Raw genomic sequence first — 27,036 nt, 5'->3', positions numbered from 1 at the left:
CGAGCCATTGTATGACAGCGTTATATGACAAAGAGTGCTGGGAAGGCGGGACACCACGAGCGTAGCTCTCATCCTGTAACTTCACATAGGTAATTAAATTACAACGCTTGCTTGCTTGCTCCCATGCACGCCCACAGTAGTTAACAGATGGAATGCATTAGGCAGTGATGTGGTGGAGGCTGACTCCATACACAGTTTCAAATGTAGATATGATAGAGCCCAATAGGCTCAGGAACCTGTACATCAGTTGATTGACAGTTGAGAGGCGGGACCAGAGAGGCAGAGCTCAACCCCCGCAAGCACAACTAGGTGAGTACACGCTCGCACGCCAGCCCGTCCTCATAAACAAAGTCCAAAAGTGATTCCATCCACCCGCCAATCTCCCCGCTGTTTATGAATGAAAAACGGTTTACACACGACTCACAACTGATGACGTTCGAACACTTCCGGAACAAGTGCTTCACTGACGAATTTTGTTCGAACCACAACGCTGTAAATGCTTCACCCACCTGCTACAAATACAGCCCGTCCTCCAAACAAAGATCCAAAAGTGATTCCATGCACCCGCCAAACCCCCTGTTTATGAATGAAAAACGGTTTACACACGACTCACAACTGCTGACGTTCGAACATATCCGGAACAAGTGCTTCACTGACGAATTTTGTTTGAATCACAACGCTATAAATGCTTCACCCACGTACTACAAATACAAATAATCGCCAACAGAACCTTAACACCTAACCTAACCTAACCTATGCCTATTTATACACAATATGCTAATATATTATAATATTAATTTATACTTGTGAAAATTCCCGTTTTGAATGAACAGCATGTTAAAATTTATGAATGCGTCTGTGGGGTCGACCGCTGGATGTAATGGACTTGAGTAGAGGACGGGTTGCAGTAAATGCTTCACCCACGTACTACAAATACAGATAATCGCCAACAGAACCTAAACACCTAACCTAACTTATGCCTATATATGAACAATATGATAGTATATTATAATGTTAATTTATATATGAGAAAATCCCCGTTTTGAATAAGCAGCATGAAAAAAATTGTAAATGCGTCTGTGGGGTCGACCGCTGGATGTAATGGACTTGAGTCGAGGATGGGTTGACGGACGGACGGACGGACACACTCACTCTGGGGGCCTGGGGGCTGAGTGGACAGCGCTTGGAATTCGTAATCCTAGGGTCCGGGGATCAGTCCCCGGCGATGGCGGAAACAAATGGGCAGTTTCTATCACCCTGATGTCTCTTTTCACCTAGCAGTAAATAGGTACCTGGTAGTTAGACAGCTGCTACGGGCTGCTTCCTCTCACCTATTTGTGCTTGCGGGGGTTGAGCTCTGGCTCTTTGGTCCCGCCTCTCAACTGTCAATCAACTGGTGTACAGGTTCCTGAGCCTACTGGGCTCTATCATATCTACACTTGAAACTGTGTATGGAGTCAGCCTCCACCACATCACTTCCCTTTGTCAACCACTCTGACACTAACAAAATTCTTTCTAATATCTCTGGCCCATTTGGGCTCTCATTTTCCACCTGTGTCTCCTAGTGCGTGTGCCCCTTGTGTTAAATAGACTGTCATCATGTACACTAGTTGATTGTACATCATCATGTACACTAGTTGATTGACAGTTGAGAGGCGAGACCAAAGAGCCAGAGCTCAACCGCCGCAAGCACAACTAGTCGAGTAGACACACACGAGCGACAGGACACGATGCTTGCCGGACGTCCACCCTTGGTAAACACCAGCCAGGCGTCGGGGTGCTGCCTCCTTAACCATGCTCGCCGGCAGGCTGCTCAAGCATTCTCCCCACCACCTCATCACTTGCCAACACTCACTAGTCCTCCCACTCTCTTGGCCTTCTGGGGCCTGGAGGGTTTACTCACCTGGCCACAAGTTGGCAGTACAAGCGCTGTGTAGGCTCGTTTGTGTGTGGCGGGGCTGTGGCACTGGTGCCCATCTCCTCTCACCAGGCCACACTCGCCAGTCACAAGTAAGCCTCGTAGGTCGACGGTGGGTGTGGTTGGCTGATCTGACTTACCATTTCCCATCCTCTAAATGTACTTACAGCAGCTGTTGATACTTGGTTGATGGGGTTCTGGGAGTTCTTCCACTCCCCAAGCCCGGCCCGGGGCCAAGCTTGGCCCGGGGCCAAGCTTGACTTGTGAGAGTTTGGTCCACCAGGCTGTTGCTTGGAGCGGCCCGCAGGCCCACATACCCACCACAGCCCGGTTGGTCCGGCACTCCTTGCAGGAAACAATATAGTTTCCTCTTGAAGATTTACACGGTTGTTCCGGCAATATTTCTTATGCTCGCTGGGAGGGTGTTGAACAACCGTGGACCTCTGATGTTTATACAGTGTTCTCTGATTGTGCCTATAGTTAGTGCGTGTGTGTGTCGGGTGAGATCAGAGAATGAGAATGACCAGCACCTCAAAGTCTTAGAAAGTTGGTGCGGGGTGTTCCTAGTTGTTCCAGGATGCAGCCCAGGTATTAGCAGCGGCGATACTAATACCTGGGCTGATGTCTTAGCGCAAGATGTGCGCAAGATGTCTTAGACATGTTGCGCACCTCTTCACTACGTATTACATAGTCCTCAGGTTAAGAGTTTCTCATTCTGACATGCGCCACACGTCCCCTATATCCACTTAACGATCCACACAAAAAATTTTTTTAGTTTACCTTGAAAGGAAAATGAACTAGGGTCAGTGCACAGGTTTTTGGTGCAGCAAATCTTTGAAATAAGTTCTGTTCTATAATACCTTTTATTATGCCAGAAAGATTTTTTTCATTGTGACGAACAGTTAGTTAATGGTTAAGGTTTGTGTGTTGTAGCCCATGTAGGAAAGTTTCCTTGTGTCACCTCCAGTGTTTGTTTACACTACCTGCGTTGTGTGACGTGGCCTGCGTTGTGTGACGTGGCCTGCGTTGTGTGACGTGGCCTGCGTTGTGTGACGTGGCCTGCGTTGTGTGACGTGGCCTGCGTTGTGTGACGTGGCCTGCGTTGTGTGACGTGACCTGCGTTGTGTGACGTGGCCTGCATGGTGACGTGGGCCACACTGTGACGTGGTCTGCATGGTGACGTGGGCTACACTGTGAGGTGGTTTGCATGGTGACGTGGGCCACACTGTGACGTGGCCTGCATGGTGACGTGGGCCACACTGTGACGTGGTCTGCATGGTGACGTGGGCTACACTGTGAGGTGGTCTGCATGGTGACGTGGGCTACACTGTGAGGTGGCCTGCATGGTGACGTGGGCCACACTGTGAGGTGGCCTGCATGGTGACGTGGGCCACACTGTGACGTGGTCTGCATGGTGACGTGGGCTACACTGTGAGGTGGTCTGCATGGTGACGTGGGCCACACTGTGACGTGGCCTGCATGGTGACGTGGCCTGCATGGTGACGTGGGCTACACTGTGAGGTGGCCTGCATGGTGACGTGGGCTACACTGTGAGGTGGCCTGCATGGTGACGTGGGCCACACTGTGAGGTGGCCTGCATGGTGACGTGGGCCACACTGTGACGTGGACTACACTGTGACGTGGTCTGCATGGTGACGTGGGCCACACTGTGACGTGGTCTGCATGGTGACGTGGGCCACACTGTGACGTGGTCTGCATGGTGACGTGGGCCACACTGTGACGTGGTCTGCATGGTGACGTGGGCCACACTGTGACGTGGTCTGCATGGTGACGTGGGCTACACTGTGACGTGGTCTGCATGGTGACGTGGGCCACACTGTGACGTGGTCTGCATGGTGACGTGGGCCACACTGTGACGTGGCCTGCATGGTGACGTGGGCCACACTGTGACGTGGTCTGCATGGTGACGTGGGCCACACTGTGACGTGGTCTGCATGGTGACGTGGGCCACACTGTGACGTGGTCTGCATGGTGACGTGGGCCACACTGTGACGTGGTCTGCATGGTGACGTGGGCCACACTGTGACGTGGTCTGCATGGTGACGTGGGCCACACTGTGACGTGGGCCACACTGTGACGTGGTCTGCATGGTGACGTGGGCCACACTGTGACGTGGGCCACACTGTGACGTGGCCTGCATGGTGACGTGGGCCACACTGTGACGTGGCCTGCATGGTGACGTGGGCCACACTGTGACGTGGTCTGCATGGTGACGTGGGCCACACTGTGACGTGGCCTGCATGGTGACGTGGGCCACACTGTGACGTGGCCTGCATGGTGACGTGGGCCACACTGTGACGTGGCCTGCATGGTGACCCCGATTAAGGCCTAGTTGTGGCGGCGCCAGCACCCGGAGCCTTGGCAGGTCACTTGGTGTTGGAACTTGGTGTGGACGGAGTCAGTAACTGAGGGAGAAAGTGGAGTGAGTGCGTGGCCTTCTGGTCCACATTCCTGCCAGGGTCACAAGAGACGGGGGGGGGGGAGGCAAGGGGAGGGGGAAGGCTGTTGGAGGTTGGGAGAGGCTAGGGGGAGTGGCGAGGCTTACTCTTATCTGCTGGGCGTGGATCTACTCCATGTAAAATAATCCCAATAGCATACAATGCCAAGATGAAGTAATGAGCTGAACCCCCGCTCCCTCCTCCTCAAAAAAAATCCATTAAAGAATACATAAGTAGGTGAGTGGTGCTAGGTATTCATCGATGTATTTCAACACATGCGGATATATATGTGAAGAACCTTAGAAACGCTCGCTGCTCCCTGGCAACAGAGAGAAAGCAAGCTTACCTTAGCTCACCATACCTGGTTGATACCTGATCAACCGGGCTGTGATTCATACGTCAGGCTGCGAGCAACCGCGTCCAACAGCCTCGTTGATCAGTCCAGCAACCAGGAGGCCTGGTCGACGACCGGGCCGCGGGGACGCTGAGCCCCGGAAGCACCTCAAGGTAACGTCAAGGTAGCTGTCAAACACACACACATGGTGTCAGCAAGGCGGACAGCCCGCCTGCTATCATAACACTATATTTCTAAACGTTTTCCTTCACCTGTACCTATCCATCTCGCCCCCCCCCCCTCCCCCCTCCCCCCCACTCGGAAAACAAACAGGGTTACCATATTCTTGCTTTTTGTGGATTATTTTGTAATTATTTTTCAAAATTAAATGGAGTTAACACGTTCAGTATTGGTGTATCGGGTTCAGTAATTGTAACTTTAGTGTGGAAGGGCGAGGTTATTGGTGAAGGTGGCGTGGTGTGAGTGAACACACCGCTGTAGCAGCGTGTTCAACACCCCTCAGTTACAGGACACCCTGTTCACTTCTTATCCAACCTCAATTTCTGTCCAATATTCATCCTGGGCATTATTATAACCAAAAGATTTTGTTCCATCAGATGATTTTGGTTGGTTACATGCATTTATAATTATGATAAGTCTCCTGCTGGCTACGATATTTCATTGGCAGGTGCATTACAAGTGTTAAGTTCTCGGTAAAGTCAGTGTGGGTGATGTGTATGGGGGGCGGGGGTGTATGGTGGGCGGCAGTGTATGGGGGGCGGCAGTGTGTGGGGGGCGGCAGTGTGTGGGGGGCGGCAGTGTGTGGGGGGCGGCAGTGTGTTGGGGGCGGGGGTGTATGGGGGGCGGGGAAGAGAACATTCCATGGCCCCTGCCTCTTAATCATCAATCATGTGGCGTGATGAGCCTATTAACATGGGGTTTATCCTAACGTATTAACTTGCAAACTCGCGTGTAAAGAAAATTAGGAAATGTTTGTAGTAGGGCGGCAGGTTGGAGCCAGCGTGTGTGTGTGTGTGTGTACTCACCTAGTTGTACTCACCTAGTTGTGTTTGCGGGGGTTGAGCTCTGGCTCTTTGGTCCCGCCTCTCAACCGTCAATCAACAGGTGTACAGATTCCTGAGCCTATCGGGCTCTGTCATATCTACACTTGAAACTGTGTATGGAGTGAGCCTCCACCACATCACCCCCTAATGCATTCCATTTGTCAACCACTCTGACACTAAAAAAGTTCTTTCTAATATCTCTGTGGCTCATTTGGGCACTCAGTTTCCACCTGTGTCCCCTTGTGCGTGTTCCCCTTGTGTTAAATAGACTGTCTTTATCTACCCTATCAATCCCCTTCAGAATCTTGAATGTGGTGATCATGTCCCCCCTAACTCTTCTGTCTTCCAGCGAAGTGAGGTTTAATTCCCGTAGTCTCTCCTCGTAGCTCATACCTCTCAGCTCGGGTACTAGTCTGGTGGCAAACCTTTGAACCTTTTCCAGTTTAGTCTTATCCTTGACTAGATATGGACTCCATGCTGGGGCTGCATACTCCAGGATTGGCCTGACATATGTGGTATACAAAGTTCTGAATGATTCTTTACACAAGTTTCTGAATGCCGTTCGTATGTTGGCCAGCCTGGCATATGCCGCTGATGTTATCCGCTTGATATGTGCTGCAGGAGACAGGTCTGGCGTGATATCAACCCCCAAGTCTTTTTCCTTCTCTGACTCCTGAAGAATTTCCTCTCCCAGATGATACCTTGTATCTGGCCTCCTGCTCCCTACACCTATCTTCATTACATTACATTTGGTTGGGTTAAACTCTAACAACCATTTGTTCGACCATTCCTTCAGCTTGTCTAGGTCTTCTTGAAGCCTCAAACAGTCCTCTTCTGTTTTAATCCTTCTCATAATTTTAGCATCGTCCGCAAACATTGAGAGAAATGAATCGATACCCTCCGGGAGATCATTTACATATATCAGAAACAAGATAGGACCGAGTACAGAGCCCTGTGGGACTCCACTGGTGACTTCACGCCAATCGGAGGTCTCACCCTTCACCGTAACTCTCTGCTTCCTATTGCTTAGATACTCCCTTATCCACTGGAGCACCTTACCAGGTACACCTGCCTGTCTCTCCAGCTTATGTACCAGCCTCTTATGCGGTACTGTGTCAAAGGCTTTCCGACAATCCAAGAAAATGCAGTCCGCCCAGCCCTCTCTTTCTTGCTTAATCTGTGTCACCTGATCGTAGAATTCTATCAAGCCTGTAAGGCAAGATTTACCCTCCCTGAACCCATGTTGGCGATTTGTCACGAAGTCCCTTCTCTCCAGATGTGTTACCAGGTTTTTTCTCACGATCTTCTCCATCACCTTGCATGGTATACAAGTAAATGGTATACACACATGGTATACAAGTGTGTGTGTGTGTGTGTGTGTGTGTGTGTGTGTGTGTGTGTGTGTGTGTGTGTGCGCGCGTGCGTGTGTGTGTGTGTGTGTGAAGTTTATGGTCACCGCCTCCCTCCCCTTGATCCACTTTGGTCAGTGAGTACAGTAACATTCTTGCTTCTTGCAGGCTTGGTGTTTTGATCCCCGGTGGTCATAGTGGTTGGGCACCGTTCCTCTTCTCCGTCCAAATATTCCATCTAATTTCTGACTTCATATCCCATATAAGAATTGCAACCTGTCCGCAGGGGGTATGTACCCTCATAGTAATTACTTCAAAACATCTATGTAATTAGTGCTGTTTTCTATGATCTTTTCATGGTTTGGTCATGATTAGCTTAGGTTAGGTTTGGTTTGGTTATGATTAGGTTAGGTTAGGTTTAGGTTTGGTTTGGTTAGGTTTCAATATGCTGTAACTGTATTATTCTCAAACATGAAATTTGAAATTCGAAAACTATTTGAGTATCCCCTAGAACAGCTGTCGCCAACTGGTGGCCCGCGAGACAATTTTATTTGTGTATTGTATGTAACTGTGTATTTTTTTTAACTTATATTAAATGGCATCAAATTTTGTACAGTTGTTTACTTTAATAACTATAATTTCTTGATTGGTGGACCGCGGAATTCTTGTTAGTGGTCCGCGGGATTTAAAATGATTAACTGAGAACTCCGGACGGTTGGCGACCGCTGCCCGAGAATATCATTTGACAGAAAACTTAATCACAGAAAATCATAGAATTGTTATATTTTATACCATCGATTTATAACACAATCAGGTAATAATGTGCGAATATACTCTGAGAACTAAGGTTCACACGGCAGTTTACACATTATTGAAATTGCAACATGCGTATGGGTATGTAGTGGTGGGTATGTGGGCCACATGTGGGTGGGTATGTGGGCCTGTGGGCCGCTCCAAGCAACAGCCTAGTGGACCAAACTCTCACAAGTCAAGCCTGGCCTCGGGCCGGGCTTGGGGAGTAGAACTCCCAGAACCCCATCAACCAGGTATCAACCAGGTATGCTTTCAGATCACCAAAACCTTGATAACTAGGTGGCGTGAGACTGTGCTTGGCGTCTCGACCTAACCACCTTCACCGTGACCGCTCTACTACATCTTGTTTAAAACTTCAACCTACTTTGTTACGCCAGAAAAATTATACGCCATTCGCAGTACATGCAGTTTGGCAGTTACTTCCGGTATGGCTGTACTGGGGCCAACACCGGGGGCGGGGGGGGGGGGGGGGGGGGGGGGGGGGGGGACTGGGCCTAATTGTCCAGAGGTCCGAACTTGGGTCAAGTTGCTGGGGTAGTGAGCATGGTACACAGTAGCACTGTGAGACTGAACTCCTCCTGAGGACGTGAGGTGAGGACAGAGTATACGGGGCTGGCCTCCACCATCTCATATAATGAAGTACTCAAGTAATTCACTGTACACTGTCATATTAAGAATTGGCGTGCGGGTGTAGTTTTGTGTGTTGTCCGGTGGTGTGGCCGCCTGAGGTGTGTGTGTGTTGTCCGGTGGTGTGGCCGCCTGAGGTGTGTGTGTGTGTTGTCCGGTGGTGTGGCCGCCTGAGGTGTGTGTGTGTTGTCCGGTGGTGTGGCCGCCTGAGGTGTGTGTGTGTTGTCCGGTGGTGTGGCCGCCTGAGGTGTGTGTGTGTTGTCCGGTGGTGTGGCCGCCTGAGGTGTGTGTGTGTTGTCCGGTGGTGTGGCCGCCTGAGGTGTGTGTGTGTGTTCGGTGGTGTGGCCGCCTGAGGTGTGTGTGTGTGTTGTCCGGTGGTGTGGCCGCCTGAGGTGTGTGTGTGTGTTGTCCGGTGGTGTGGCCGCCTGAGGTGTGTGTGTGTGTTGTCCGGTGGTGTGGCCGCCTGAGGTGTGTGTGTGTGTTGTCCGGTGGTGTGGCCGCCTGAGGTGTGTGTGTGTGTTGTCCGGTGGTGTGGTCGCCTGAGGTGTGTGTGTGTGTTGTCCGGTGGTGTGGCCGCCTGAGGTGTGTGTGTGTGTTGTCCGGTGGTGTGGCCGCCTGAGGTGTGTGTGTGTGTTGTCCGGTGGTGTGGCCGCCTCGGGTAACTGGTGTCGCCTTGTGAAGGGGGGGGGGGACAAGGCCAAGGGCTGAGTGACTGTGCTGGTCACTCTCTGCCTGCCTCACACACCATCCCTCACCTTCCCTCACCATCCTTATACCTCCATCAGTGCGGCCACTGTCCCTGCCACCATAGTGCCACTGTCCCTGCCACCATAGTGCCACCATAGTGCCACCGTCCCTGCCACCATAGTGCCACTCAAGCAAGCAATAGTCTCTGCCTCCCAAGCAAGTGTTTCCAGGTTATGGACTAGCCACCTCCCATCCCTGGTCTCAAGTGTTGACCAGCAGCTGATGGTGTCTTGGGATGGCTGTGTATCTTGTCTATGTCACGTTCACATATGTCATGTGTGTGTGTCACGTTCACATATGTGTGTGTCACGTTCACCCCCCCCCTCCGCCCGTCTCTGGTCCCTCACAGGGAAGTCTTTGCCGTAGTTGTGTTGTTGTCTTGTGTATAGTCTGCAGTGTTCCGGGATAGTACTTCTATGGTGTTGTGGCTGCATGTTGTCGGGGGTGCTGTGGTGACCCCTTCACCTACCTGGGGAGGGGTGGGGGAGGCAGGGAGTGTACCTGGGGAGGGGAGGGGGGGGGGCAGGGGGTGTACCTGGGGAGGGGAGGGGGGGCAGGGGTGTGCGCGCGTGCGTGCGTGTACTCACCTAGTTGTACTCACCTAGTTGTGTTTGCGGGGGTTGAGCTCTGGCTCTTTGGTCCCGCCTCTCAACCGTCAATCAACAGGTGTACAGATTCCTGAGCCTATCGGGCTCTATCATATCTACACTTGAAACTGTGTATGGAGTCAGCCTCCACCACATCTCTTCCTAATGCATTCCATTTGTCCACTACTCTGACACTAAAAAAGTTCTTTCTAATATCTCTGTGGCTCATTTGGGCACTCAGTTTCCACCTGTGTCCCCTTATACGTGTTCCCCTTGTGTTAAATAGACTGTCTTTATCTACCCTATCAATTCCCTTCAGAATCTTGAATGTGGTGATCATGTCCCCCCTAACTCTTCTGTCTTCCAGCGAAGTGAGTACACTCACCTAGTTGGGCTTGCGGGGGATAAGCTCTGGCTCTTTGGTCCCGCCTCTCAACCGTCAATCAACTGATGAACAGGTTCCTGAGCCTACTGGGCTCTATCATATCTACACTTGAAACTGTGTATGGAGTCAGCCTCCACTACATCACTGCCTAATGCATTCCATTTACTAACTACTCTGACACTGAAAAAGTTCTTTCTAATGTCTCTGTGCCTCATTTGTGTACTCAGCTTCCACCTGTGTCCCCTTGTGCGTGTATCTCCCGTGTTAAATAATCCATCCTCGTCTACCCTGTCAATTCCCCCGGAGAATTTTGTATGTGGTGATCATGTCTTCCAGCGACGTGAGGTGCAGGTCACACAGCCTTTCCTCGTGACTCATGCCTCTTAGTTCTGGGACCAGCCTAGAGGCATATCTCTTACACTTTTTAAGCTTCGTCTTGTGCTTGACAAGGTACGGGCTCCATGCTGGGGCCGCATACTCCAGGATTGTGTGTGTGTGTGTGGGGGGGGGGGCAGGTATGGTAGTGGAGGCATCAATGATGGTAGTGGAGGCATCAGTGATGGTAGTGGAGGCATCAGTGTTGGTAGTGGAGGCATCAGTGATGGTAGTGGAGGCATCAGTGTTGGTAGTGGAGGCATCAGTGATGGTAGTGGAGGCATCAGTGTTGGTAGTGGAGGCATCAGTGATGGTAGTGGAGGCATCAGTGATGGTAGTGGAGGCATCAGTGATGGTAGTGGAGGCATCAGTGATGGTAGTGGAGGCATCAGTGATGGTAGTGGAGGCATCAGTGATGGTAGTGGAGGCATCAGTGATGGTAGTGGAGGCATCAGTGATGGTAGTGGAGGCATCAGTGATGGTAGTGGAGGCATCAGTGATGGTAGTGGAGGCATCAGTGATGGTAGTGGAGGCATCAGTGATGGTAGTGGTGGCATCAATGATGGTAGTGGTGGCATCAATGATGGTAGTGGTGGCATCAGTGATGGTAGTGGAGGCATCAGTGATGGTAGTGGAGGCATCAGTGATGGTAGTGGAGGCATCAGTGATGGTAGTGGAGGCATCAATGATGGTAGTGGAGGCATCAGTGATGGTAGTGGTGGCATCAATGATGGTAGTGGTGGCATCAGTGATGGTAGTGGAGGCATCAGTGATGGTAGTGGAGGCATCAATGATGGTAGTGGAGGCATCAGTGATGGTAGTGGAGGCATCAGTGATGGTAGTGGAGGCATCAATGATGGTAGTGGTGGCATCAATGATGGTAGTGGAGGCATCAGTGATGGTAGTCGAGGCATCAATGATGGTAGTGGAGGCATCAGTGATGGTAGTGGAGGCATCAATGATGGTAGTGGAGGCATCAATGGAGGTGATAGCAGTAGAGGTATGCTGAGCTAGCCACATATTGATCACGTGTTCCAACCACTGTATTGACCCACAAACCTGTCCTGCTTCCTCCTCCCCGCCCACTCCCCCCCCCCCCCTCTCTCTCTTCCCCTTCCTCCCAGCCCCCCTGCCTCTTCCAGCCCTTCTCATGTGTCCCTCAGGGCCCGCTTGTGGGAGGGGAGGGAGGGCCACCTGCCCCTGAGGTTAAGTAATGGGCAGTCACTGTGAGGGGAATGAGTGCCTTGTTAGGGTGAGTTTGACGAGGTGTTCCTTGAGTTGTTACTTGAGTTGTCACTTGTGTGGCTGTGATGCTCCACGGGAGTCCTTGTGATGCCTGAGGTGTCCCCCCCCCCACTTGTTTCATGCTTCTCTTCTCACTCCTCAGTTCCTCATGCACCCCTCTCTGTTCTCTGGTAGCCCCTCTCTGTTCTCTGGTAGCCCCTCTCTGTTCTCTGGTAGCCCTCTCTGTTCTCTGGTAGCCCTCTCTGTTCTCTGGTAGCCCTCTCTGTTCTCTGGTAGCCCTCTCTGTTCTCTGGTAGCCCTCTCTGTTCTCTGGTAGCCCCTCTCTGTTCTCTGGTAGCCCCTTCTGTTCTCTGGTAGCCCTCTCTGTTCTCTGGTAGCCTCCTCTGTTCTCTGGTAGCCCTCTCTGTTCTCTGGTAGCCCTCTCTGTTCTCTGGTAGCCCCCTCTGTTCTCTGGTAGCCCTCTCTGTTCTCTGGTAGCCCCCTCTGTTCTCTGGTAGCCCCCTCTGTTCTCTGGTAGCACCTCTCTGTTCTCTGGTAGCCCCCTCTGTTCTCTGGTAGCCCCCTCTGTTCTCTGGTAGCCCTCTCTGTTCTTTGGTAGCCCTCTCTGTTCTGTGGTAGCCCCCTCTGTTCTCTAGTAGTCCCCTCTGTTCTCTGGTAGCCCTCTCTGTTCTCTGGTAGCCCACTCTGTTCTCTGGTAGCCCTCTCTGTTCTCTGGTAGCCCCCTCTGTTCTCTGGTAGCCCCCTCTGTTCTCTGGTAGCCCTCTCTGTTCTCTGGTAGCCCCCTCTGTTCTCTTCACTCTGCCCACTGACAAATACATCAACTCTGTTGCAGTCCATCATTTCCTGTGGGGCCTTGTAATTTAAGTTCCATTTTTCATGATTATTATTGTCATCTTTATTAATAAAATATTAATATTCAGTTTAATAAAATTTAATATTAATAAAACTGAAAATATTAATATTCACTTTTGCATAATCTGAGTAATTCGATTAGGTTTGACTGTAGCGAGGTGCTTGATACCTGCTTGTGATGGGGTTCTGGGAGTTGTTCTACTCCCCAGGCCCGGCTCGAGGCCAGGCTTGACTTGTGAGAGCTTGGTCCACCAGGCTGTTGCTTGGAGCGGCCCGCTGGCCCACCACAGCCCGGTTGGTCCGACACTTCTTGAAGAAAATTATGTAGTTTTCTCATGTTGATGTCCACAGTTGTTCCGGCAATATTTCTTATACTCGCTGGGAGGATGTTGAACAACCGTGAACAATATTGAATTTCACTCGTCGACATGGAATACACGTGAGCATGTGGAATATACTGCTTATATTCACTGCCACACAGGACAGTGGGGGCGCTGAGTATATTCACTGCCGCACAGGCCAGTGAGGATGCTGAGTATATTCACTGTCACACAGACCAGTGAGGATGCTGAGTATATTCACTGCCACACAGGACAGTGAGGATGCTGAGTATATTCACTGCCACACAGGACAGTGGCGATGCTGATGTTTCGTATTTAGACAAGCATATATTGGTTACATTGTTAGGATGTCATACAGTACACCAGGGTACCTTGGTGATGGCTTCGGGGCTTAGCGTCCCTACGGGCCCGGTCCTTGCCCAGGCCTCCTCGTTGCTGGACTGGTCAGCCAGGCTGTTGGACGCGACTGCTCGCAGCCTGGCGTATGAATGACAGCCTGGTTGATCAGGTATCCTTTGGAGGTGTTTTATCAAGTTCTCTTGAACACTGTGAGAGGTCGGCCAGTGAAATAGTTACACAGTTGATTGTATAGTAAGTCAGCCTTAGTAACTTGCCGGGTGAGCAGCCTATAGCCTAGGCCACCTGGCCCCACCACCACAGTACCTGCGTGGTGCCTGGTGCGTGGTGCCTAGTGCTGCGTGCCTAGTGCCTGGTGCCTAGTGCTTGGTGCCTGGTGCCTAGTGCTTGGTGCCTGGTGCCTGGTGCTTGGTGCCTAGTGCTGCGTGCCTAGTGCTTGGTGCCTAGTGCTTGGTGCCTGGTGCTTGATGCCTGGTGCTGCGTGCCTAGTGCTTGGTGCCTAGTGCTTGGTGCCTGGTGCTTGGTGCCTAGTGCTGCGTGCCTAGTGCCTGGTGCCTAGTGCTTGGTGCCTGGTGCCTAGTGCTTGGTGCCTGGTGCCTAGTGCTTGGTGCCTGGTGCCTGGTGCTTGGTGCCTAGTGCTGCGTGCCTAGTGCTTGGTGCCTAGTGCCTGGTGCCTGGTGCTTGGTGCCTAGTGCTGCGTGCCTAGTGCTTGGTGCCTAGTGCTTGGTGCCTGGTGCTTGGTGCCTAGTGCTGCGTGCCTAGTGCTTGGTGCCTAGTGCTTGGTGCCTGGTGCTTGATGCCTGGTGCCTAATGTCTGGTGCCTAATGTCTGGGAAGAGGACAGCTCTCACCTTCCAAATGTGCGCCTCAACTTACCAAAGTTGTCAGTTGGTCTTAATGACGCAGCTTTCTGGTCTTGGGCCATTTCTTACTTCTTGTAAATCTGAATTAATCATTTCATTTGTATATTTTTGATAATTGCATTATATAGCCTGAAGTTACTGTTTATATTTGCCTTTGCATGCTTTCCAACTCCAACACGGGACAGAATGGACACAAACTGTATACATAAGTGATGTGTTATTTGAGAACTGCAGTGTACTTCTAGCAGTGTTTGTGGAGGGTTGAAGGATTGGTCTAGAGTGGTTTAAAATGGATCTCAATTATATTTGAACAGTGCTTCGGGGTGGAGTGCGGGGGCATTGTTTTTTTTGTAATTTTGGCATGTAGCATAATATTAAGTAGGACTACTCTCTTATTAATAGAGGGTAGTCTTAGTTCTTCCTTAGGGGTAGTTCATCTTAGTTTCTTCTTTTGATAGTCCTTAGGTCCGATGGATCAACCGGACTGTGGTGGATACGTAGGCCTGCGGGGGCGCTGCAAGCAACAGTCTCGTGGAGCAAGCTGTCACAAGTCAAGCCTGGCCTCGGGCCGGGCTTGGGGAGTAGAAGAACCCCATCAACCATGTAGTTCCTTTGACATGTTAACAGTTGTCATACCGAAGCCAACATAAGTCACAAATACTCATATACCGTCTAAATAAGACAGAAACAAGAAACAAGTAGCGAGCCAGTCAGAGGCTTAGGGCCCGCGCAGAAAGATTCCTAGACTGACTGAATTAAGAAAGACTGACTGCCAATTAGTTCAGAGAGGATTAAAAAAGACCCGTGTCCATTGAGGAAACCACCGTAGCCAATCACTGTTGAGTATCAACAACCAAATATAACAGCCACACACACAGCTACAGAAATGTGACCATAAAAAAGTTCAGGCCATGCGACCTGAAAGATAGTACAGGTGGGTTCGTTGTCGACTCTCAATCGGGAATCCCGGGTTCAAATCCCGAGCGGAACAGAAATGGTTGGGCAGGTTTCCTGGAACCTAAAGTCTTTGTTTACCTTACAGTCAGCTGGTTGTGGGGTTGCATCCTGGGGAAGGGAGTCGGTTATAGCATAGGGGAGGTGGCCTAGGGGAGGTGGCCTAGGGGAGGTAGCCTAGGGGAGGTAGCCTAGGGGAGGTGGCCTAGGGGAGGTGGCCTAGGGGAGGTTGCCTAGAGGAGGTAGCCTAGGCTATAGGCTGCATCCTGAGGGGACCTCGGTATAAGTCTGACGTATACACAGGTGTATCCACAGGTGTCTGCCCCGACAACATTAATTACTATTAAAAGATAACTGTATACAATCTCCGTGGCTTACCTGTGACCACAGGCCTCCATGAGCAGCTTGTTCTGTTGGTGGTCATCGTGAACATGTCCTCCTTGCTCCACCATGTGTATTCCTTTACGTTTTATATGTATCTCTTAACGTGTTCCACTCCCCATCCTCTCCCTTGTGTGTTTTTAAAGGTAAGGGCTGGACGTGGGGGCTGCATACTCTTGGGCTGGCCTGACGTAAGTGTTGTACAATATTTTGAATGCCTCCTTATTGATTTACTGAAAGATGCTCCTGTATTGTCCAGGAGCCAGAGTCACGAAGCAGTTACGCAAGTACTTACGAACGTGTACATCTTTCCTCAATATTTGACGGCTTTGTTTACATTTATTTAGCCATTTACAAGCATGAAAACTTTCTAATCAAATGTTGTTGTTGTTATAAACAGCTTCCTGATGCTTCGGAGCTCATTAACTGTTTAATAATTGTAAACAAAGCCGCCAAAGATTGAGAAAATATGTACAGGTTCGTAAGTGCTTGCGTAACGGCTTCGTGAATCTGGCCCCAGTTTGGCATATGCTGCGGACGCTGTCCCGTTGCTGTGTCTCGGGGGAGGGGGGGGAAGACTCTGCGTCTCTTCAATTAGGGGCTGTGGGGTGACCCCTTCATTGTTTACCGTCATGCTGGTCTCCTGTCCCTTCTATACATGTTCATCACCTTACACTTATCCCTATTGAACTCTGGTGGTCGTGTCTGGGCTTGGTTCTGCAGCTGATCTACGTATTTCATTAGCGTTTTTCACAATGTTGATCTGTACCGACTCTTCTCATTAATGTTGCTTCACCAGCAAACATTTTCGTCATTTGCCATCAATAGGGAATAGTATAGGTCCTGGGAGCTACCCTGTACACCAGGCATGTTAAACTGACGGTCTCCCGAGGGCCCTGTGGGCCACATTGGTGTCATGAGGGCCACACACCACATCTGAGGGTCCCCGAGGGCCATATGGGCCACATTGGTGGTGTCATGAGGGCCACACACCACATCTGAGGGTCCCTGAGGGCCATATGGGCCACATTGGTGGTGTCATGAGGGCCACACACCACATCTGAGGGTCCCCGAGGGCCATATGGGCCACATTGGTGGTGTCATGAGGGCCACACACCACATCTGAGGGTCCCCGAGGGCCATATGGGCCACATTGGTGGTGTCATGAGGGCCACACACCACATCTGAGGGTCCCCGAGGGCCATATGGGCCACATTGTTGTCATGAGGGCCACACACCACAACTATTTGAAGTCATTTAATGCAGGCGATGAGTCACAATAACGTGGCTGAAGTATGTTGACCAGACCACAGACTAGAAGGTGAAGGGACGACGACGTTTCGGTCCGTCTTGGACCATTCTCGGGTCGATTGAAAATGGTCCAGGACGGACCGAAACATCGTCGTCCCTTCACCTGCTAGTGTGTGGTCTGGTCAAGTCATTTAATAAAAATTATTGCATAATATGTGTATTACTTAAACTTGGAAACATACAATGTGTATACAAATAGTTTAGCGGCTCGCCACATTCATGAATGCAAAGTAATGAAGTAATTTAACAAAAGAAAAAAAAATTATACGGCAACATAGACTTCTATGCAACAGCAACAAATACATTGTACAAAAATTACATTAGTTCAAAATGAACATTTATTTACGATGTTCAATCATTTTTAGTGTTTTGTGCTGAGGCTTGACACCTCTTTTAATGACAACTTTTGCTGTGTCTGGCTCAAATGTGTGTGCAGTTGCCACTTGGATCAGAAACGACAAGTGTTGATCAGTCAGCCTTGTTCTCCGAGAAGTTTTGGTTCATTTCACGAAGGAAAATAACTGTTCACACTCTCAGGTAGAACTGAACATTGCCATAATCCTTGTGCCAAACTTTCTGAAGGTTTGAAACTTTTCAGGAAGGTTTGAAATGAAACCAGGTCTCCTCACTTCAAGATCCTTTGCTCTGAGTGTAGAATCCGACTGTATTTCTAATAGTTGTATCTGCAGGCTTTCTTCTTGCTTGGTAACATCAAAGGTGAATGAACAGTTAACGTTATATCTATTTTTAGAAGTATTAACTCACTTGCCTCACAGCTGCATTCGTGTTTCTCTTGTACTTTTGAAATCTATCAAAATGTGATAGTTTAAATGTTAAAAACTGCAATTGTGGCCGTTAAATGACGAATTACACTATCCTTTGTGTGGGCCGCGGGAGTGCCTACAAAGGGGCGGCATGTTGGACTTACGTGCGTGTACACAACTCCGTGCCACCTCACATTGGCCTACACCACTACCACCACTACCACCACTACCACCACTACAACCACTACTACCACTACTCTCCCTATCATTTCCCTTCCCTGAAGCCATGTTGGTGCTTGTATACATATCCAACCCGTTCTCGCAAATTTAATAAGTCAATATTGACTTATTAACTACGTGCATAGGTGATATACTAAACATAATAGATACCCTTAAAAAGATTCATAGAAAACACCAACCTTACCTAACCTTGTTAGTATCTTAAGATAAGCATCTTATTGCTTCGTAATTACAATTATTACTTAACCTATACCTATTATAGGTTAGGTAATAATTGTAATTACGAAGCAATAAGATGCTTATCTTAACATACTAAGTAGGTTAGGTAAGGTCGGTGTTTTCTATGAATATTTTTAAGGGTATCTATTATGTTAAGTATGTCACCTATGCACATATTTAATAAGTCAATATTGACTTATTAAATTTGCGAGAACGGGTTGAACCCGTTCTCGCAAATATCTCATCATCTCTATGTGTTTAACAAGTCTTATTCTTAATTATACTTTCGAGTACCTTGCGGGGGATGCTTGTCAGTGATGCTGGTCTGTAGTTTAGTGACTCCTTCCTATCTCCTGTCTTCCACATTGGTAAGACATTTGCCGTCTTCCAACAGATGGGTAAACCTCCCTTCTCAATTGCCTCATTAAAGATCAGAGGTAGATGTATACTATTGTAACTTCCTTATACATCTGTTGTGAAATATTATGTCCCGTACCTTTGTTTCCACCTCATGGTACTCACCTAGTTGTGCTTGCGGGGGTTGAGCTTCGGCTCTTTGGTCTTGCCTTTCAACTGTCAATCAACTGACATGCAGATTCCTGAGCCTATTGGTCTTTCATATCTGCATTTGAAACTGTGTATGAAGTCAGCCTCCACCACATCACTGCCTAATGCATTCCGTCTGTTAACTACTCTTGACACAGAAAAAAAAGTTTCTAACGTCCCTGTGGCTCACTTGGGTAATCAGTCTCCACCTGTGTCCCCTCGTTTCGCGTACCACCCGTGTTAAACAGTTTATCCTTATCTACCCTATCAATTCCTCTGATAATTTGTAGGTAATGATCATGTCTCCACTAACTCTTCTGTCTTCCAGTGTCATGAGGTTCAGTTACAGCAATCTTTCCTCATAGCTCATTCCTCTCAGCTCGGGAACTAGCCTGGTGATATACCTCTGAACCTTTTCTGATTTCGTTTTGTGTTTGACTAGATGTGAACTCCAGGCTGGAGCCGCATATTCCAGTATTGGTCTGATGTATGAGGTATACAAGGTTCTGAATGATTCCTTACACAAGTTTCTGAAGGTAGTTCTTATGTTCGTCAGCCTTGCATACGCCGCTGATGTTATCGTTTTGATGTGGGCTTCAGGAGATAGGTCTGGCGTGATATCAACCCCCAGATCTTTCTCTCGTCCTGACTCCTGAAGGATAACCTCTCCCACCTGGTACCTTGTGTTTGGCCTCCTGCTCCCTACGCCTATCTTAATCACTCTGCACTGTGTGTGTGTGTGTGTGTTTGTACTATCTGTGCCTGCAAAATCGAGCTTTTAGCTCTTGGACCCTGCCTTTCTAGCGTCAGTTGTCTAATGTATCAACTCCCGACCTATATTTTCACTGATATCTCCTACATATATATATATATATGACTGACACGCACACTTACCTGGTTGTGTGGGCGAGCTTCAGCTCCCAACCCCCACCTTTCCACCATCTGTAATTCAATGCTGTGACTTTTTCACTCGTTATTCTTATCATATTAATAATTAAGATTGTGTATCGAACTAGCTTCGAGAACTTCCTTACCTATTCCGTTCCTCCCATTTACAACACACAGACTGAACATGTTCTTTTTAACATCTCTGTAACTTACGTGTTAATTCAGTTTCCAATTATTTCCAATTATGTCCCCTTGTTTCTCACTTTGAACATTGCTTCTGTATCTAATTTGTCAATCCCTTTAGTATCTTGTACGTCACAATCATGTCAGCACTATTTCTTGTTTCCTCTAGTGTAGAGATATCTAGTGCTCTCTCTGTCTTTCTTCATACCTCTGTCCCCTTAGCTCAGGTACGAGTTTTGTTGATATTTTTGGACCTTTATAATTTTGCTCTCCTTTCGTTTTCTTTCGGAATGGGGGTTCCATGCTGCGGCAGCACGCTCAGTAAGTGTCTTGCAAAGTAAGTATTCAGCGCTCGGAAGAGCTCTCTGTGCAAGTTGGTGAAGGATAACCAGAGGTTTGCCAGTATGGCGTCTGCTGCCCCTCGTTATCCTGCTGGTGTGGGCCTCTGGTGTTAGATCCCCAGTTATGTCCACTCCTAAATCTCTGTTTTTCAGAAGCTGGAAGTTGTCTTCCCTTCATCCTGGTCTGTATTTTAGGTCTTCTTGATTCTAGTTCTATCCTCATAACCTTGCATTTGTCAGGGTTAAAGTCTAGTAACTATTTATCAGACCATTTGTGGAGATTACTTAGTTCAACTTGCAATGTATTGCATTCCTCCTTAGCTGTGATTCGCCCCATTAGCTTAGCGTCGTCAGCAAACATTGCCAATAAAGACCTTTCTTTCTCCGTTAAATCGCATACGTATAATAGGAACGGGATGTGTATGTGTGTACTCACCTAGTTGTACTAGCAGGGGTTGAGCTTCGGCTCTTTGGTCTCGCCTCTCAACTGTCAATCAACTGGTGTAGAGATTCCATACAGTGTGTGTGTGTGTGAGTGTGTGTATGTGGTGACGGGAGTTGACATAGTGTTTGGTGAAGTAGAGTAAGTCGGTGCATGAGGCTGAGTCAAGTAACTTGGTTTGTGTGTTTCAGGCCAGTAACGGTCCACGGCCGGGGTACCCCCAGGGCCACTCTGGGGGCGGCCCACCTGGCAAGGGCGGCCGGCCCCCTTCCAACCCCGGCCCGGGTCCTGCTGCTCTACAGTACAGACACGCCCCCCACGCCCCTCACGCCCCTCACACTCCCCACGCCCCTCACCCGCCACCGCCACAGCAACAACCACCACCACCACCACCACCACAGGGACCACCCCAGCAAGGCCCAGGACCTCACCATCAACAGCAGAGTTCACAGCAGCAGGGACCGCAGCAGCAGCAACAACAGCAGCAACAACAACAGCAGCAACAGCAGGCAGGGGCCGCTCAGTGGGTTGGACCCAGTCCACAGCAGAAGGCGCAGCAGCAGCAACATCAACAGCAACAACATCAACAGCAACATCAACAACAGCAACAGCAGCAGCAGCAGCAGCAGCAGCAACAGCAGCAGCAACAGCAGCAGCAACAACAGCCGAGTGGCGGGGGGCCGCAGCAACAGCAGGGGCCCCAACAGAGTGGGGGCGGTGGGGTGGGGGGTGGTGGCCCCCAGTATGGTGGGGTGAGGTACCCTGGGCCACACAGCGGGCCACACAGCGGGCCACACAGCGGGCCACACAGCGGGCCACACTCAGGACAGCCAACAGTGGCCTCCCAGCCAGCCTCGTATCCTCTACAATCGTCCTACCACCACCAGGTACGTCACCAGCGCTCCCCTAGTGTGGCAACCCCTCCTCTAGTGTATAGTCCCCCCTCATGTTGCTTCCCTCCCCTGCTGTTTTCGCAACCCCTTGTGTGTGTGTGTGTGTGTGAGAGACCAACCCACCCATAGTGTATCCTCTCTCATGGGCCGTCTCGTCCATGCCTGCCTACCGTGCGTCGTGTGGGGGGCTGTAGTGACCGTGACCGGTGCTGCACGACGGCCTCACACACAACAGTCTGGCTGATCAAGGGTGGTGTCGCATATGACAGCTGTTTGAGGGTAACTATTTCGGGGCCGGGTGTTGAAGAGCCTCTGGGGGGGAGGGGGGTCATGGTTGGGGCCAGGTCGTGAAGGCCAGTGTCGTCGGCTGCTCTCAACACCAATCTCACTTCTTTGTGTAATCATGGCAAATACTATTGTTTCATTATCCCCTTTACCTCCCCTTCCCCCCTCTCTCTCTCTCGCTCTCTCTCTCTCTTTTTCTTTTTCTTTTTCTTTCTTTACGGGAATACTTTTGTCGACGGCTTCTCCGCCATTTCTGTGAGGAAGTCCCTCATGTGCTGTGTGGTTTCCCCTCTAAATCGTGTTTTCTCAGTTCTTCATACGTACTTCCACTATGCTAGCCGTTTACCTCCTGGTTCCTTTCCTGAACATGCCATTCCTACTTTCATCCGAAGCTTAAATGCCAGTACACGTGGATTACTCATTCCTAAGTGGCTCACCGCATACTTGTCATGACTCGCTTATGATGAGTGTCAGGTGTAGTGGTGGCGGCTCGCATTACCCCTAATGCGAGTCACTCTTATGGGTCCCTTGACATGGTGAGTTAGGAAGCATCTTGTTGCTGTTAATGTTAGTTGATTATATTCACGAATTATATTTGACCCCCATAAGGTTCTCTGTTCTCCCAGTCTCTCCATATTATGATTGAAGTCTTCCATGATTAGCAGTCGAGATCCTTGGGGTGTTCTTTCCATTACAGCAGTAACTGCCCCATTGTTTCTGTAATACTCTTGTCTTGTGTCTTGTAATCTTGCGCAGGGTTGTTTATTTCTCTCACTGTTGTTGTTTATCACTGCATTGTTATGGCACCTGCTTCTTCTAGAGTCCTTCACAGCTTGCCATCACTATCTTGAATCTTCAGTCCTTTCTGAACACCAAGGTCAGTTACCCTCGTCTTTATTACGTCTCCTTTCTTACTGCTTTAGGCCTGAGAGAACACTGCATTTATTTGTGGATGTGACAGTTTTATTCTGTTATTACATATGTATATATTACATTGTGTGTGTGTGTGTGTACTCACCTATTTATACTCGCCTATTTGTGCTTGCGGGGGTTGAGCTTTGGCTCTTTGGTCTCGCCTCTCAACTGTCAATCAACTGGTGTACAGATTCCTGTGTGTGTGTGTGTGTGTGTGTGTGTGTGTGTGTGTGTGTGTGTGTGTGTGTGTGTGTGTGTGTGTGTGTGTGTGTGTGTGTGTGTGTGTTCGTTCCCAGAGTGTGTTGACTTTCTAACCCCACTGGTCCCCCTCCCCCCTTGCATTCTTGTACAGTCCCTGGTGTAGTCACCTAGTTGTGCTTGCGGGGGTTGAGCTCTGGCTCTTTGGTCTCGCCTCTCAACTGTCAATCAACTGGTGTACAGGTTCCTGAGCCTACTGGGCTCTATCATATCTACATTTGCAACTGTGTATGGAGTGAGGCTCCAGCACATGAGTGAGTGTGGCGTGACGGGTGTTAGAGGGAGGTGGGTTGTGTTAGGGGTGAGTCAACACTTGGCGTGATGCAGCCGGGAGCAGTGTTTTTTTTTTTTTTTTTTTTTTTTTTTTTTTTTTTTTTTTTTTTTCTACCACAGACGTGGCCACACATTTACAATGCTAACCAGCATATATACATTTTCTTCTGTCCTCCATGGACAGGGTTAGAGATGTGTTAAACATATAGTTCAAGGGTTTATTGAACAATCAACCACAGAAGGTGATTCGGTGCTTTTAAAGTGCTAAGCTAACCTACATACGTAAATACATAGATACACAGACTTACGTATGCCCTACATAAAGTGTTACATGTGCGTGGAGCAGTGTGAGGTAGAGGGAAGACAGCGGGCTCCAGGGAGGAAGGAGGCAGGGCACATTAATTAAGGTACCCGAGTGGGGCCGGCCAGGGCTTACAACGTATGGCAGTAGAGGGGCTTAGAGGTTATCATCTGGAGATTATCTTCAGATGATTTCAGGGCTTAGCGTCCCCGCGGCCCGGTCCTCGACCAGGCCTCCTTTTTTTTGTTACATATCCCCAGGAAGCAACCCGTAGTCTAACTCCCAGGTATATATTTACTGCTATGTGAACAGGCGCATCAGGGTGAAAGAAACTGCCCATTTGTTTCCGCCTTCACCGGGGATCGAACCCGCTCAGGATTACGAATCCGAAGCGCTGCCCACTCAGCTGTCAGGCCCCCCAGGTTGGTTAAAGTTACGTGACAATTTTTGTGGGATGATTTTGTGGAGAGAAGGCTAGGGGGAGGGAGTGTGTTGGTAGTAGAATGGTTTATGCTTATGTTATACTTACCTCTGAGAGCTGTCGACCTGCAGCCCATGGACTCCCTACCTCCATCCTGCTCCCTCTCCCTGCAGTTCTTCCTTAAATTTGCTGCTATTTCTGCCTCTATTATATCTCTCTGAAGACATACTAACTAACTTTGTATATGTTGAAGTTATTGTTTTGTAAGATTGCCTCTTTTGTAGTTGTGTTGGTGAAGACTGCCTTTACTGGGCGCGTCTTTCCTTCTTGTCCCTACTTGCCTCAAGACCTTCCCTGCATTGTTGCCTCTTGCTGCCCTTCATACGGCAGCGTCCCGGTCACTGCTGTCCTCTTCTTCATCTCCACTCCTTAGTTAGGCTCTCACTCTCGTATAAGTCACTCATGTGACTCATACGTCAGGCTGCGAGCAGCCGCGTCTAACAGCCTGGTTGATCAATCCAGCAACCAGGAGGCCTGGTCGACGACAGGGCCGCGGGGACGCTAAGCCCCGGAAGCACCTCAAGGTAACCTCAAGGTAAGGTAGGCTCCTTACAGTTCTTATACCCATCCCTTGCTCTTTAAGTGGCTGCCTCTATCGCCACCTTCTGCACTGTTATCCTACTGCCTGGCTTCTTATAGAGCACTTCCAACAATTAAGTCCCCTCTGAGCCCGTCCTCTGGTTCCCAAGGCAGTAACCCCCCCCCCCTGAAGAATGCTGGGTAGTGTGCAAGTGTATTTATTATTTGTTTTGTGTTTCCTATTGTGCATGAAGAATCGAGCTCTTAGCTCTTGATCCCGCCTTTCTGACCCATCTATTTTCTCCTTTTGTTTTTCCTCTACGTGTACTCCCCTAGTTGTGCTTGCGGGGGTTGAGCTTCGGCTCTTTGGTCCCACCTCTCGACCAACTGTGTGTGTGCATGAGTGCACACATTTTGGTTGTTTAGATGTATGTATATAATGTATGTTTAGTACTGCAAGGGTGTGCTCGTGTGTACATCTTCACCTGTTAATGGATGTGTGTGTGTGTGTGTGTGTGTGTGTGTGTGTGTGTGTGTGTGTGTGTGTGTGTGTGTGTGTGTGTGTGTGTGAGATCACCTAGATGTGCTTGCACGGTCTAGTTCTGCTCTTAAGCACCGCTTTTCAACCATCAGTAATTCCAATGCATTAAATATGCACAGTCACAGCTACGTGTGACTGTGCATGAGTTCCACGCAGCCTGCTCTGGTACCCATAGGAGGTGTTTATCAAGTTGCCTTTTTAACACAGAAAGAGGTCAGATAATTATACCCTTATATTTATAGTGAGGCAGTTAAAATCTGCCTTGTTACCGTAGCACCGGACCTGGAACTTGTCTTCATTGAAAGTCATGTTTTCTTTGACAAAGACTTTGTGTGTTCTGTGTGGCAAAGACTTGGGTTTACATCAGTGTGGAGGTTTGTTGTGTGGTCGTGTATACTGCTAGTGTCCTGTACACAGGGCACGGTGCTATAATTTATGTGAGTGTCTATATATGTGATATGAGAGTGTGGATATCGTGGAGGAGTGCGGTAGCCTGACAGACTGAGCTGTTGTGGATGAGGCGGATTATGCTTTGTTGACGTGTATTCTTGGTGCTCTCTTGGGTAGGAATGTATAAATTCATCTTAATACTTCTCCAGTAATTGATATCGTGCACATGTTGCATCTGTTTTACTACCAACTATATAAAGTGAAGTGATCTCCTCTCCTTTAAGTGTGTGATAGCAGTATCTAGGCTTTATCTCGTAGTGATTTGAACCTGTCATCATATTTTTTTTCTTGGTGAATATAGAATTACTGGAGTGTGGGCCTGGTGCAGGGTGCATGGGCATGCTGTCTATGGCTACTTCAACATCCAGTGGCTCATGCAGCCTTGACTCATCCAGCCTTGACTCATCCAGTCTTGGCTCATCCAGCCTTGACTCATCCAGCCTTGACTCATCTGAGATACAAGTCAAGGTTGACGGGTCACGTCCTTCGTCAAGGATTCGTTTTTAGTTATCAGTGTTCAGGGTGTTCCGATGTTCACTGGAAACAGTGGTAATGTATGTTCACTAATTTCATCGGTGATGTTCACTTGTCATGGGTGAAAGTTGCAGGTGCCTTGTGCTATGGCTCAGTACTAGAGGGTGTTCTTGCTCTGGTCTTTGCATAGGTGAAGAAATATTTTGGGTTCCTTTCGATTTCATTAATGGCCATTTGCCTTCTTTGTCTCTCTTGGATTATATACGATTCTTGCAGATTCAGTTGAATTGATTCTTTTTCTTGAAAGAATCAAGAAAATATATCTTGTTATATCTTCTTATCGTTCTCGGGAGAGAATGTTTGAATAGTCATATGATTGGTTTAATAGAGAGAACACCATTCTCGTTCCAGTTTGAATATTTTCTCTCACTCTCTTTTAAGTGGCATGAAAGTTGAGCACATTCCTAGTACCGCTATGCTTACTCTCAAGGCACTGACTTAAGTTAGTGTTATTCAATTGTTCTTCCCGACCTATTTCTGCGAGTGCTTGATTTATTTGTTCCTAGTTAATAAGTTTATTACTGAAATTTAATTAGATAGGTTTGCTGTAGAGGTCGATTGTCCACGCATGCCTCAACCTCATTTAGGTTGTGATCTGAGTAACGTGTATTTTGAATGTGTTTATCAGCTCATCATTGTGGCAATATAGTCTAGGGTGTTTTCTAGTTAGTCCGTGTTTGTTGGTTCAAGGCAAATCTGTCACAAATCCGTAAATAGTCATTTGTATGGGATTGTCTGTAATATAATGGTATTTGCCACATTTTGTTAAATTTTAGGTGCCGTAAATTGAAGTCTCCCCAAATAAGATGATGTTTTTGTTTCTGATTTGTGAGGTCTTGCAAGTGGCATTCGATTTGTATTTGGTGTTTAGGGAAGACTGGTGGACTCTATGGTATGTGTGGTTGTGGGTGTTTCCATAATAGCTTTGTGGCGGTCATATGGTTGGAGACGCCTGGTTCTTCCCATATGAAATACTGGACAGTCTCAGCGATGGCATTCCCC

The 27,036-nt window shown here is 48.8% G+C and overlaps 1 protein-coding gene across 1 annotated transcript in view; it reads left to right on the top strand.

The window, feature by feature from the left end:
• LOC123761204 (collagen, type I, alpha 1b) overlaps positions 1-27,036 on the top strand; it is a 147,034-nt gene that overhangs the window by 63,968 nt on the left and 56,030 nt on the right. The window contains exon 3 of the mRNA XM_069329270.1: positions 20,776-21,515. Within this exon, the coding sequence (XP_069185371.1) occupies positions 20,776-21,515 (740 nt within the window). The remainder of the gene's footprint in view (positions 1-20,775; positions 21,516-27,036) is intronic.

Source organism: Procambarus clarkii, chromosome 22, assembly GCF_040958095.1.
Source record: "Procambarus clarkii isolate CNS0578487 chromosome 22, FALCON_Pclarkii_2.0, whole genome shotgun sequence".
NCBI classification, from domain to species: domain Eukaryota; kingdom Metazoa; phylum Arthropoda; class Malacostraca; order Decapoda; family Cambaridae; genus Procambarus; species Procambarus clarkii.
The sequence above is the reverse complement of the archived record's forward strand: the minus strand, read 5'-3'. Positions and strand labels throughout refer to the sequence as shown.